The sequence below is a fragment of the Empidonax traillii genome, unplaced genomic scaffold (genome assembly GCF_003031625.1).
Source record: "Empidonax traillii isolate 1590-97213 ecotype Southwest subspecies unplaced genomic scaffold, ASM303162v1 scaffold702:size1046427, whole genome shotgun sequence".
NCBI classification, from domain to species: domain Eukaryota; kingdom Metazoa; phylum Chordata; class Aves; order Passeriformes; family Tyrannidae; genus Empidonax; species Empidonax traillii.
In genome coordinates this window covers 743,643-758,370 of record NW_020955895.1, presented here as the reverse complement: position 1 = coordinate 758,370, position 14,728 = coordinate 743,643, and the positions used below count along the sequence as shown (strand labels likewise).

Below are 14,728 nucleotides of genomic sequence, written 5' to 3'. Positions count from 1 at the left end.
CTGTTACAGCACTGGCAAAACAGCTGGAGCCACTCCAAATTCCACAGCAAGGAACCTGAGTTCAGCGCAGCTATGGAATCGCTGTTGACTGCCTCAAAGCATAATTACCATGTGATTTTAATTATTCACCACTACTGTCGTAGAAGAGTGAAGCTTTAAGCTTCAAGATGGACGGGTATAAGTGGGTTGCTCAGTTCCAGATGAATGCAAATAGAAATAATTTTTGTAAGTCTATAAAAACAAAGGACTTGAGTCATGTTGCATTCTGCTAATTCATCTTTTTGTATGAGGTTTGCAACTAGACTTAGAATATAAACTCATAAAAAGGGACCAATAACATTGTGTACAATTACTCATTTGTGGGAAAATCGTTATGAGAAATATATGAAAGATATTCCCTCATTCTGGTTTGATTATTCTTTATCTTTTGTTACAAATGTCCTTTCCTTTTCTCCCCACTCAAATAAGTACAACATATGGTATTTAAACAGGCTGTAGTTTGTTAAAATGCTTTGATGTAAAAAAAAACCCAAAAAACCGACAAACTCAGAAACTTGGATCACACAAAAATAAGAGTACTACTGTTCCACTGCATGAAAAAATACACTGAACATATCAATAACTGCTTAAAGAATGAGTCTTACTGTTTTTCCTCACCTAGACAGAATGCATCTCTATAATAAGACAAACCTCACAAATAGCATAATTCAGTAAAAATATAACATTTATCTCAGTGTAATACCCATTCTGCTTTTAAATGCATTCTTCTTCTATGATACACTTCTGCGTTATCATTGTACTTGACATGTTTCCCATCCCAACCTCTTCTGAGGTTAAAAGCATCATCTCTTTTTCCATTGACTGAAGACAGGTCCTCGCTATTTCTAACAAAGTATTGTCTGTGTTTCTAAGCATTAAAAATGTGGGAAGAAACCAAAGAATTCTAACCTTCCTTGCTGCAGTTTGTTTTCACCTCATCACTGAAATCTCCACAGTCATTGTCACCGTCACAAGCCCAGTGACTCGGGATACATCGGCCATTGTGACACCTGAACTGGTCAGCAGAACAGGAGTGAATGCAGCCCAGCTCATCACTTCCATCACCACAGTCATCATCTGCAAATATTAATATTTTAAAATACAAAAAAAAAAAAAAAAAAAAAAAAAAAAAAAAAAAAAAAAAAAAAAAAAAAAAAAAAAAAAAAAAAAAAAAAAAAAAAAAAAAAAAAAAAAAAAAAAAAAAAAAAAAAAAAAAAAAAAAAAAAAAACAAAAAACAACAGCAAAAAAAAACACCTGAATAAAAGATGTGAGGAGGGAAAAATATTTCCAAAAAGGTAAGAGAAAAAAAAACCCACAAAAAGTGTGCAGTAAATAAAGTATTATGCTTACTGCCCATAGGCACAAGGTGAAATTATTTCCAATGTAAATAATACCTTAAGTCTTATTTACCAACAGCACTCAACTCTGTCATTTTGGCTCATCTAACCCCTTACAGTTATTCAGTCACAGGCACCAGGAAGCTCAAGAGGGCTGTAGATTTTCTTAATTTCTTTAGTTGTGTGTAACTATGAGACTTCCAGGCACAGTGGGTTTACTGTGTTCTCTGTGATAACTTAAGACAGTTAATCATAGGCAAAAAGGAGCTTTACATAAACCAAAATGAAAACCTGGTGGCAGAATTTCTTTTTAATAGTATTAAACCTGTTGTTTCCACATACTTGCAACAGTGCAAGATTGTATGAAATAATAAGAAGTGTGGAATGAAGTTTCTTTTTACTCTAATACTGTAGTCGTTGCAACCATCTAAAGGCAATTTCTGTAATTTGATTGTGGCCATGAAGGGAGCAAAAAGATAAATATGTTAGATAAACCCTAAAGGGTCTCCTTGCACAGAAATTCAGTCAGCACACAGTGATAATTTGGGGAATTTGTCTATTTCCAGCTACAAATTCCTGTTGGACTTATAAAATTATAGTAACAGTAAATGCGTTGGTGGATGAAGAACTAACCCAGTGCTATTAGGACTGGCACATTATCACTGCCACACCACAAGTTCTAAGATTCATTTGAACAGCTGCCATGCTAATATGTACTTCTTTTAGAAAAAAAAATATACATTGCCTTCATCATTGTGAGATGCTATTTATTTAATTGAAGTTGTGCACAAGCAATAAAAAACCCAGATATTTGGTCACTGGAACTATTTTGTTTTCTAAAAGCAGAAGATACTTGCATAAGCAATAGTTTGACATATTTTATTCTTTTAATAATGAAGTATCATACTTGATTCTACAAAATATACTATTTGTAACTGTTACAACATCCAATGCCTCTTGGCTTATATGAAGCTTCAGTATTGCTGCTTTCTAGGGCAGGTCAGTAATCTAAAAATGGTTTATGTATTCTCTGACCACTTACAAGCCAAACTGGAAATATCACTCTCAGAAAAAAAAAGAGTGAGCATCAAAGCAATATGTATTTATGTAATATCCATCATATTCATTTCAGATATGGAGCACTTGATACTTGCCTGAATCACAGAGCCATTTGCTGCTAATGCATCTTCCATTTCTGCATATAAACTGAGTTAGTGGCTCACATGTTGGGAACTCTGTGAAAGTGTTCAAAAAGAAATAAAAAACTATTTAATGTATGTCCTCTTCAGTAATGTTCTTCCACCTTCCTGTGCACGTAAGTCACAAAAGTGCGTTATATCAAACATTTGCACCTGACAGATGCTTAATCTAGAGGAAAAAAAAAAAGGTGAGACACCAAAAAGGGAGAGTAAAAAAAGCTTTAAAACTGTAAATACCAGTCCAAACCCCATCCTTCCTCAACACAGGCCATTAAAATGCATTATTTTGTGCCATATAACATTGTTCTACATTCCCATTAGACCAGGGCTGGTTTTGCCACTAAGCAGGATAATATTTATGAGTAATTATAGCTTGATATGAACAACTGATATGAACCATATTCTATGTGTTTATTTATTTATATAAAAGAGATCTCCAACTGCAATAGCACTGCCGGTAAAAGACAGGAAATGGAAGACTATAAATGAGAAGGTTAAGCAAAAGAAAAGTCAAGAACCAAAGTTACTCTACGTTGACATAATAAAATCTAAAATTAAAATGTAGTATTTGCAAGCAGTTCCTCCAAGCATCCCAGTAAGGTAGTAGAAATCTGAAACAATGTAAATTAATAAAGAATCAGGTATATTACACAGACGTTTGTTTGATTCTATGCCTCTGCATAGAATCACTCAAATATAGTCTGAATTTTTTCAGAGTTCTTTTTCTTCTAAAATTCATGACATAGACAGATATGTGCATTCATACCATTAACCTGTTTAACAGTTTGGAAAACACAAGATCTACTTTACAAAACCTGGCAATTCATAGAAAACAATCTAAAAGTCTCACTTAAGTCTTCACTACTAATTATGTGGCCTAATTCTCAAAAAAAAACCCCAAGTACTGATGAGATTTCCTTAATTTTTAAAGCATGCCATTAAATGTAAAAGTTCCTGAGGATGAGAAATGAAATTGCTTAGGCAAAGTTTTGGCTTAAAAACAGTCACACAGGAGAGCACTAAACCAAAGCAGCTGCATCAAATCGTAAATTTAGAGATCACCAAGAACTTCACTGGACATAAGTGAAGAACTTCATTGGACACATGCTGCTTCAAAACAGAAAAGGGTGGGAAGAAAAACTAATATTGATGACAACACTCTTAGAAAACTAAAAAGTTTTGGAGTTTGCCTTGAGGGTTTTTTGTGATCTTTTTTCTTTTTGTTTTGTTGATTGGTTGTTTTGTTTGGGGATTGTTTGGTTTTTTTGTTACATAAAAAAAAAACCCACCAGTTTTTCTTGGGGGAACACATTACAGTGACAACAAAAATCTCTTCTAAGACAAATAATGGAAATGTTCAGCTGCAACAGTACTTAGCTACAATATATGCCTTATGTGCTTCAAGCAAAGCTGAAAGCAATTTTTAATTTTGCTTTTTGGCTGTCCAATAATTTTTCCAGAAATTTAACTCATATATTAAATGTAATTTTTCCCTTTTCCATACATGAATGCCTCCATGACTTCATTTGCATGTTCATCTGTCTACCCAAGACCTGTAAAAAGGGACAGAAGCTAATTAAAATATGCTTATCCTCACCAACACCATCAGCCCTCTCATGACTTCCAGCCCCCCACAGCCTTTCCAAGGACGTTTTACAGTCCTTCCAGTGTTTGCTTCTCACAGACCCAGCCTCCACCATCATCCACAGCTCCTGCTCACCTCCTAAAGGACAGGTACAACACTTCCCCTCATCATCCCTATAGTCTCTCCAGTACTCCTTCCCTTTCCTATTTCCCAGTAAAGAGAAGCACATCCTGTAGCTGATTCATATCCAGCCCTGTCCTGGCTGCCCTGAAAACAGAGAAAGCAGGAATGATGCTTCTTGAGCTCACAGGGAAGTCTCTCCAAGTGGAGACACCGATCTCATTTCTCTCTGCTATCTTTGTGGTTACAAGAATTTTAAATTTTTTGAAAGAAGAAAATATATGGCACTAAACAGAATAGCTAAATAAATGCTATTAGTGATCAAATCATGAGGCAGAATGAAAAATATTTGAGACATTTGCACAAACCACAGTGCTCAAGGATAAAGAAACAAGATTCTAAACCATGAAACATATGTAAAGTTTGGCTGAACAGAGAAACAGCTGGTAAAATAAATCCCCATTAAATGATGTGAAGAAATATTCCAGATCAGCTGAGAGGACACTGAACAAAACACATGGGAAGGAATTACAAGGATGCCATTTAAAATCTGTGTCTGAGAACCAGGTACAATCAGACAGATAAAGTGTTCTAGCAGTGAGAGCCAACGCTGTGCCATTACCCAGAGTGTTAGAACTTTAGAGATTGCAAAACACAAGTCCACTGGGATCACTTGTTGTACCTTTGGACACAACTGAACTTATTTGAAGCACGGCATTAGAAGCTGACCTTAACAACATAATGACTTTATTTTATGCCCCATCCTGAAAGTGTTCAAGGCCAGGCTGGACGAGGCTCTGAGCAACCTGGTCTAGCAGAAGGTGTTCCTGCCCAGGGCAGGGGAGTTGGAACAAAATGATGCTTAAGGTCCTTTCCAACTCAAACCATTCCATGATTCTATATTTGCAGGCAGCTCACTGACCCTTGTGCTCTCAGACTCACAGCAGTTACCTGTGCCCTGCCAAACAGATGACTATTAAAAACCTTAATTGTTTGGGAGCAGCTGATTAGAGAGAGCACACCTCTCTGCAATATCTCTGCAAAGCAGAAATCAGCACAGCTGCTGATATTCTCATAATATAATCAAGAAATGCTATTTTTTTTTCTGCAAAATACAACATCAAAGTATCCTTCTGTTCAGACTTGAAACAGGCTGATTATATTGACATCTAGAATATGCTGAGGGAGCCCATGTGAAGAGGTATGTGGCAGAGATAAAGAATAATTTTTGAGGGTGAGAGTATTTGATAATGGGCTGTAAATTAGAAAAAGTGTTAAGTTGATTGATCTGCATATTTGGTATTGTAGAGCTCATTAATAGAAATTTCTGCCTCTGTTTTGGGTTTATTTAATAATCAAATTTTATCTACCATTTCAGAAATAACATCATCAGTTCATAGAAAGAAAAGATGGTCCCTCATACTTATTCTACCCATCACTTTCACATGAACAGAGATCCTTATATGTTTTACTTTTTTATAGAATAATTTTACTTTTTTTTTTTTTTCCCCAGAAAAAAAAGAGAACTTACCACAGGATATCATTTCATCTGTCCCATCCCCACAGTCATCCTCCCTGTCACACAGCCACAATGTCGGAATGCAGCGTCCATTCCCACAGGAAAATTGGTCAACCTGACACGTTCTTGCTGTCAAGACAAAACACTCCAAAAATGCGAGGAAATGGACTAAATACATCAGGTCTCCCTGTGCAAGTCTGGAGGGCACCTCCTTGGCCTGCTGAGCATTCCACCTGATCTGACTAAACATCGTCCACCTCCTCTGGCATCAGAGAAAACTGAGGTCACCTGTTCTACCTCTGTTACGTAGAATTCTTAGTTGTTTCTTCACCATGTAAGAACATGAGGTTTTTACATGTAATTATACAAAACTAGGTGGTAGAAGAGCATTAGTGCCAGATAAAATAACATTAATGCCAGAGTTGAAGTAACAAAAAATCAGGGCACAAAAACATCTCTTGATCAGAATATTAACAAATTGCATTCCATAACATAAATAATGATCATGTGAAATTCATATTTACAGAGGAAAAATGGCACAGCGTGTGTGTGATGTGCCTGGCCTCACTGTTCTTAGGCTCATAACCTTTGCAAATACTTAATTGTAACCATCCATTAAAGGAATCAATGCATGCCTTCCTCCTGAAGACATAAAGATCACTAAAAGAAATCATGCTATGTAACTGCATGAATTGCTTTGAAAGCTGATGAATAGTAAGACATCACTAAGAAAGTCTAACATGCAAACCTGTCATTACTTAGAATTTTGTTTCGAATGTGAACCCATAACAATGCCAGTGATAGTGACACAGATTTTGATTCCGAATTGAAGTTTTTTTTAATAGAGTTCTGTATGTCATTCTACACTTCAGAAATGGCTGATATGTCAAACCCCTCAATAATGAAAATAATATTTCTTCATTTGGTATTCTTAACTACCATTTTCCCTTTTCTTCATAGAAATAACCCGAAATACAAGAGAAGAATATAAGTTTAAAGTATTTCAAATAAGTAATTTTTAAAATATTAATAGTGTTTGTCGCTGCAGGAATAAATGGAAAAACAAGAATAGAAAATTCAATCCATATCCAACTAACTTAGGGATAAAAAACATGGTCTTCAAATAAGACTCTCATCCTGAAAGCAAACAGTTGAATATCAAAGGGTATCAAGATGTATTACAATCCACAATGACACAGTAGAGGTGATATGGACACTATAGGTCTGCATTTGTGCTACAGTGCTTTTAGCCAAACAATCAGAACATTAGAAAATTTACATCAAGTAAAATGAGTTCAGGGAATATTTTAATACACAGTGTATGCTGTCTTCCACTGCATTTGAGTTTAAAGTAATCATCAGCTTATTGATGCCTGATATTTTGTATTCTGATATTTAATGCTTGTTTACTGTACTCTGAAAAAACAAGCACTAAACATCATTTCCACAAAAGCAAAAAGGCAGATTGGGAACCCCAATATTTATTGTAGTGGAATCAGTAAACAATCTTCATCTTAGTGTTTCCTTAAAAATCCTCTATAGAGTTAATAGCTTACAAATGAAAACAGTTTCGAGGCACTGAGTGGAAACCGAATAACTAATTATGCATAAAGTAAATCAACATAAAATAAAATTTACTGGTGACACGGCACTTATCATGGTATGTTGACAAACAAAATTCTAACTGCCAAAAAGAATTTGTACCTGAAGTTTGTACCAAAGCCTTGCATTGACAGTCAACCCACATGGGTAGATTAAGTGCTGAAGCACTTTGGAAAGCACAGTTGAACATATGAATTAAGTAAAATACAATTTTTATTCCAACCTTGGTGGCATCAAAATCTGAATTAATTTAAAACGTCAGTAATCAGATTACTAGTAGCAGACTGGTTCAGCTCAGCTCATATTAATCCTGAAATCTTGATGGAACTGATGTTTGACAACTTGCATGCATAACCAAGTATAATTTTTACCTGCACAAGTTTTATTTGATTCATCTTCATTATTACCACAATCATTGGCTCCATCACAAAGCCACCTCTTGGGAATGCAGCGGTTATTTTGGCACTTAAACTGATCATCAGGACAACTATGATTGACTGTGGAGGGGAAAAAAAAATAAGAAAATAATCAGAAAAAAGCAGCTGAAAAGAGCACATTAAGTGGTATTTCCTGGTAATGCTGTGGTTATCCTGTATACATAACATAAAAATTGTTTGGCAAACCAATCAATTAAAAATATTGCAGCACTCCAATCATAAATTAAACAATACATAGTAACGATTCTTCTGTCATACTGCTGTCAATATGGAGATCCTCTTCCATTGAGTGATAAAAGGTAAAGGCATTTTAGAGGGTTGCCATCTCCTTAAAGAAACATGTCCTTGGTCACATTTTAGCAGGTTTGCTAACTGAAGTGCATATAAACAAAGGAAAACACCAAAGGGAACAGATGCAAACTGCTAAGTGCATATCCAAAATATGATACCACAGCGAGCAGGGATTTGGGCAGGCTGTAAAATGCTTCTAAAATGATGCATATTACTGTCAATGGCCACATACGGATCTGCTGTTTACTTACCAGGAAATTGTAGGTGTCAAAAAGTGAAATATGCAACACAGTGTAAAACTAACAAAAAACCTCCTTGGTATTCAAGAGCAAACAAGGTATCTCTCAAACATTTTTTTTTGCTGGCTCTACCAGGTATCGTGGAAAGGATGAAGACAGAACACACAGAAATTATGCCAATACTATAGGCCTGTTGTGTCTGTAGCAAGTGTATATGTTGTGCTTATTTTATGCTAATAACATCTATTATTAGCACATCTTGTTAATTTTGATCTAGACAAGGGCAGTAAACTACCCACAGTTTCAAATGCTGGGTTAAAAATAATCTCAAGCCATTTTTCACCTACTCAACCATCCACGGTCTTTTTTAGAGTTTAACGTACATCTGGAAACAAAAGGTATTTAAAATAAAAGGATGTCTTGCAGGCTTATCCTTGACATTTCAGCAGCTTTTATCTTTGACCTTTCTACCCCTTCTTTCTGTTGAAGATCACACAGAGCGAGGGTGATATCAGTAGCACACGACCCTTCCCGAGTGTTTTGTGTGCAGGGTACAGAAGTAGAGAATAATTAATAACATGAACAGAAAGGTGTTCCAAATCTAATACTCCTGAAGAAATCTAGCCTGCAGTGTGACTGGAGAACAAAACTCAAAGGATCCACATAATGTAATACAATTACAAATTGAAGAATTTTTTTTTTTTAATTTGACTTTACTACTAGACATAGATCCTGTTTTAAGTGGTAGTTAAGCTTTTGCAGAGATATATTTAGGAATATATGTGTGCATTCCATTCATAATTGTAAATATTCCAAACTTATAAAGAACTATTAAAGTTACTATAGCAACTGCTGAAAAGAGATCAATGTTATCATACTGGCTACATAAACTATAGATCATATATAGATTTAAGACTAGATTATGATTTCATTTATATCTGCATAAATCCTCAGAGAATTACAAGCTTTGATCAATGAACTGGTCTCATTAGACTGATTTAATAGAGAATCAAGTCCAATCTGCCAAAAGATTTTCCTTCTCTCTGTATTTAATAATAAAGCTCCCTAATTTAAGTAAGAAACCCAGTATTTAAGCAAGAAACCCAGTATTAAAAACGTTAGTAAGCTCTACAATTTCAAATCTGGAAAAATATTTTTAAAATAATTAGGATGGAATCAGTAATGACTTCTACACAGAACTATCAAAATACATAAATGCTTTGAAAAAAAAATGAAAACTGGCTATTTAACAGACATATGTGAAAAGATCTAGGCATTACAGAGGATCACAAGCTCAGTACGTATCAGTAACATCAGGCCAGTGTGAAGCAGGCAAGATTTACCCAAGGATGTACAAGTAAACTCACACAACACATTCTCTCTGTCTAACCAGCTTCACAAAAACCTCAGCAGAATAACATACATCCATTTTTGGACATCCAACTCCTAGAATCACTTCAGAAAAATAAATGAAACTTGAAAAAAACTCATCGTCGACTGGAGGGAAAAAAAAACCCCATGCAACAAAACACCAAAAAACCAAACAAGACCAGAACAGATTGTTTGGTCTCAAAGAGATAAGAATGAGAGACTATGATAAGACTTTTCAGACACATAGAGCAATGCTGCACTGTAGAAGAGTGTTCATTTCTACAATTGACTGAGAAAAAAGTAGAGTATTTTCATTTCAGTAAAGGAGATTTGGTTTAGAGGAATGATCTAATGATAGATACAGAAAGCATCACAATAAACTGAGTAAGGGAAAGAATTGTCATTGCTGCAACACTAATTTTATAGCAGGCTACCTAAGTACCTTCCAGGAATGACAGAGATACACATTGGATATGTTCTCTATTACTTTTCTTTTCAACAGTGGAACTCCTCTGCTGCAAAAAAATACAGCTCCAGTAAAACTAATTTTAAAGACAAACTACATCTAATTTAAAATTGGAAGTTTAGAGGGTTGGATTTTGTTTTTGTTATTGGTCTTTCTTAGTGAGGTTTTTGAGTTTTTGTTGTTTGGCTGGTTGGTTTGTTGGTTTGGGTATTCTTTTGGTGGTGGGTTTTTTTTGTTTGTTTGGTTTGGTTTCATTTGGGTTTTTTTTGTTTTGCTTTGTTTTAGTCTGTTTTTGGTGGGTTTTTTTTATTATTATTTTTTAAGCAATGCCTTGCAGAATCACAGAAATATTCATGCTTGAAAGGGAAGCGTTGAGATCATTTAGTTCAATCTGCTGCTCAAGCAGAGCCAAGCAGGTTTCCCAGGACCACGAGCATGTAAGTGTTGAGTATCTCCACAGACAGAAACTCCACAAGCTCTCTGAGCAATCTTTTCCAGTGTTTGACCACACTCACAGAAATGTTTTCTTTCAGATGTTCAGATCTGTGCTCAGATAAAATTCATGCTTTCCAGTTTGTGCCCATTACCTCTAGTCCTGCTAGTAGGCACTACTGAGAAAAGCCCGACTTCCTTTTCCCTGCTGTTGGGTATTATACTGTGACCCATATAAAAAAACCTGCTACAGTGGGAAACAAAGCTAAAAATAGCAACATTTAAAAAATCAGATATGATGATGTCAAAACTAAAAGATGATTGCTCTTCCATGCTATGAAACGAGCCCACAAGTGTCATTCAAAAGGATCGCTATGCATGAAAAGAAGAACAAGACAGATTTACAGGAGTGACCTAAGGATTAGCTCTTTTGATTCCCTCCAGACCTAAATTATTTTGTGTCCAGTTTTTTAAATAAATTATGGATTGTGGGTTAAAATGTAAATGCATACGTACAGCAGATTTCAGAGTGCTCATCACTGCCATCCAGGCAGTCATCGTCGCCATCACAGCGCCAGCGATCCTGGATACACCGTTTATTGTTGCACTGGAACTGCTCAGCTTTGCACAGCTGGGGCGGCCCTTCATCTTTAACTAGGAAAAATATCCAAGAGACACATCAACTTTATCTGCTTGATACATACACAGTGAAATACTACCTCTATGTAATTCTTGTTCTTGCACTTCACAACATTTTTAAGTAAATTTGGCATTTTTGAGGTAATTCCACTTGAAGCCTGCAGCAGCTCACATATCCAAGTGTATGGTTGAAGTTATATACTTCTAGTAAATGGAAAGAACTCAGAACAGAAGGGCATTCCAACTATTTTTTAAATTGGCGCTTAAAAAATAGTGTAAAAATACCAGTTTAAAATATTAAAATATCTCATCAACAGCAGAAAGAAAATATTCTTACAGACATTGACCAAGTTCTGGTGCACATTTGGGGCTAGAAAATGATGACTGAAAAGCTGATTCTTGTATCCAAGCAACAACTCAAACACCTGCATTATGCACTGCTACAGGCTCAGCAAAGAAGAAAGGATAAAATTCTGCTGGGGTAGAATTAAGTAGCAAGCTACAAGCTTATCGATAAATCCAGGCAGTTATATTTCTCAACATCAGCTTCAGAATGCTTAATGTGTAAATACCACACATCAGTCTATGACCCTGTGAGGAACACCAAAGTCCTTGGAAAGAGCCAGGTACTGAAGTTTCTTGGGGAAAAAGCAGGAAACCTGACAAACCTGACTCATTCCCATCTCCAAGTCTCTAACCTCTCTTGCTAATGCTTACATTCCATCTTACCAGTGAGAAGTCCAACTTCCAGTATTTTATGCTAAAAAGAAAAGTAGTTTCCTTTAGCAGCAGTGATGGCTTTGCCAGCTAAGAATTTGGGTCAAATTCGAGGGCATTCACAGCTCAATAATGCTCATCATGGTATAAAATAATCCTTATGCTTTATTCATCTCTACTGGGCTTCTTGCTGGATACTTATGTAAGACTTAAAACACTACACTTCAAGAAATAGATCAATGAGATTTAAGTAAAAAAAGAGAAGGAAAATTTTGAGCAAGTTAAAATATCAGTCTAAACATTAAGGAAAAGCACCTGTAGTACCTGACCAGTTATTATTTTTCCTTTAAAAATCCAATCTGTTATTACAACACTTTTTTATTGTTGTTTCAATGAATATATCCAAGAAAGAGGTGAATAAAGACACCAATGTTTGTACACTCTGTGTCAGAATCTATTACATATAAATATATCTGCTTAACATGTTTTATGAACACCTTCAGTATGACCATTGTAATGCCAGATTTCTGTTTAGGAAGCTTAGTCCACAGAATAATCTGAAAACTTTATATAGACTTAATATAATAATTATATGGATTAATTTTGGACATTTTTAAAACCAGTTCAGTGAAATATTTAAGTGCTTTATCATATCAGACATGCTGAAATATTTCCCAATGCATTTTATCCTCACATATTGTGCACTTAATATTCTGTCTTCTTTGAAAAATCTTTATTATATTTAAAAAAACTGTCTTCAACTAGAATCTTTATTCAAGGAATATTTCTTTATCTTATAGAACCTCTAGGAGGCCACACTTCCCTGTTTTATTTTTTAGATCTGACTTAATCCCTTAACATCAGCATCAACCCAGATGTTCTTTAAGAATCTTACTCATGCAGGTTGTACTGTTTTCCTCCAAAAGCTGATTATCAGCACAGGCACAAACTCTGCCTCCAGGAATGGCCAAACACAGAGTGCTGCAGCCTCCATTATTAACACGACATGCATTGTCACCTGGGAAAAGAAAAAAAAACAACTTTAAAACCAACAGCCACCTAGAACTAGATGATTTTTTTTTTTTAATATAACAAAAGGACAGGATGAATTTTTTACAATTATTTTCCTCTTATTTTAGGGACATATTATTCTCATAGTTTGGTTACTGTACCGCAGGTTATAATACTTAAACATATTTTGTTGCAGCTTGTATTACTCTGTAATAATAATAATAAAAACCACATAAAAAAACCCCTGTACCATCAGCCCATAACATTCTATCACCCTTTTTAGGAGGGGAACAAATACTGTAAAATATTTGATACAGCTACATACACATAGCGGTTTCAAGAAATCAAACAGTATATAAAGGAATGTTCTGAAGTTAATTGGCATGTGCGCATGTTAAAATAACGTGACTGCAAAAACCGACTAAGAAAAAACAGAAAAAAAAAGAAAAGAAGCAAATTTAAAGTACAGTGAGATCTACAGCAGATAGAACACAGGCAAAATTGCCACTCCTCTTTTCTGAGCACACCTGCTATTTCTTCGCTTTCTTTTTGCCTGTTAATGTTTCTTCCCAAGAGCTGTTCACTGTTCACACGAAGATGCTGACAGCTGTCAGGTGTTTTAATCATCTACCAAGGGCTGCTGCATTTCCACCACCTCACTGCTTAGGCAAGCAGACTTAAAACCATGGAAAGCCCACTGAAGCAAATGTTACAATTTCTGTTTGTGTCATTTTGGTCATGACCTAATTGCTTAGATGTGCACTGCTGTGGACATCCAACTTGCCATGATCAAAGCTCTGTTGGAGATAAGTGACTGTGATCAAGCAAGTTAGAAAATTTCATGTCTGCTGAACCTTTAAAATAAAACAACTTTTTTTCATCTTCCTGTCCTGGTAAAAAGCAGGTGCTCCTTTCCCTGCTCCTCCTCTTAATGGTGCACAAAACATTTAGCAGCTTCCTGAGCCAAAACAGACTCCACACAATTCCACTTCCTCAAAGTATCATCACTTCACTTTCCATAGAAAATACAGTATTAGGTTCACATAGATGTAGTTATGAACATGAATATTAAACTGTCCTGTCAGAGCCATATCTGCTTTTCAGGGAAATCATTTCAAATTATCAAAGAAATATCAGACAACCAGCAAATAATTTAAGAATTTGAAAATTTTCAAATTTTAAGATGAACCCTGATATGTCTTATTGTACAGTAATACTTACTAACCTTTTCTTATCCTTTTTTCTGACCCACCATACATCCTTTCTTAGATGAAAATGAGTCTATAAATCGCCACTGAACTTCCAAATAAATCTGTGCAAAATGATTGATAGAGAACACAGTGGAAAACCACTGTGTCCATTGGGTGAGAGGGAGATGGCAAGAACACAGCTGTATAAACAGGGAAAATGTGAATTCTCTATGAGGTGTGAGGGTTGGATCTCAGTTTTAGACAGAGCAGTTCCAAATTAGACTGGGCACTTTATCTAAATTACTGGCTCTTGACTTCATGTCTTAGACCATGGCCCAAATCACTACAAAAATCAACTCCTTCATTACATCTGTGGTCACCAAAGCCCAAATAAAATGAAGAAAACACCAAAAGAGTAAGAGATGTATTGGACTCTAAATTTTGGAAAAGCTCAGGTAAAACACAGTCTCAGAAAAAGTAGCCTTGAAACTCTCTACACTTTATAGTACCCATTGTACAAATCAAAGGATGTC

The 14,728-nt window shown here is 35.5% G+C and overlaps 1 protein-coding gene across 6 annotated transcripts in view; it reads right to left on the bottom strand.

Annotated features, from left to right (window-relative positions):
- The window catches only part of LRP1B (LDL receptor related protein 1B), a 671,639-nt gene that overhangs the window by 214,004 nt on the left and 442,907 nt on the right, over positions 1–14,728 (bottom strand). For all 6 annotated transcript variants that reach the window (XM_027900055.1, XM_027900058.1, XM_027900056.1 and 3 more), the window contains exons 14-19: positions 12,890–13,012; positions 11,155–11,292; positions 7,774–7,899; positions 5,813–5,929; positions 2,532–2,612; positions 949–1,116 (exon numbers count right to left, since the gene is read on the bottom strand). In XM_027900055.1, coding sequence (XP_027755856.1) covers positions 949–1,116; positions 2,532–2,612; positions 5,813–5,929; positions 7,774–7,899; positions 11,155–11,292; positions 12,890–13,012 — 753 coding nt within the window. The remainder of the gene's footprint in view (positions 1–948; positions 1,117–2,531; positions 2,613–5,812; positions 5,930–7,773; positions 7,900–11,154; positions 11,293–12,889; positions 13,013–14,728) is intronic.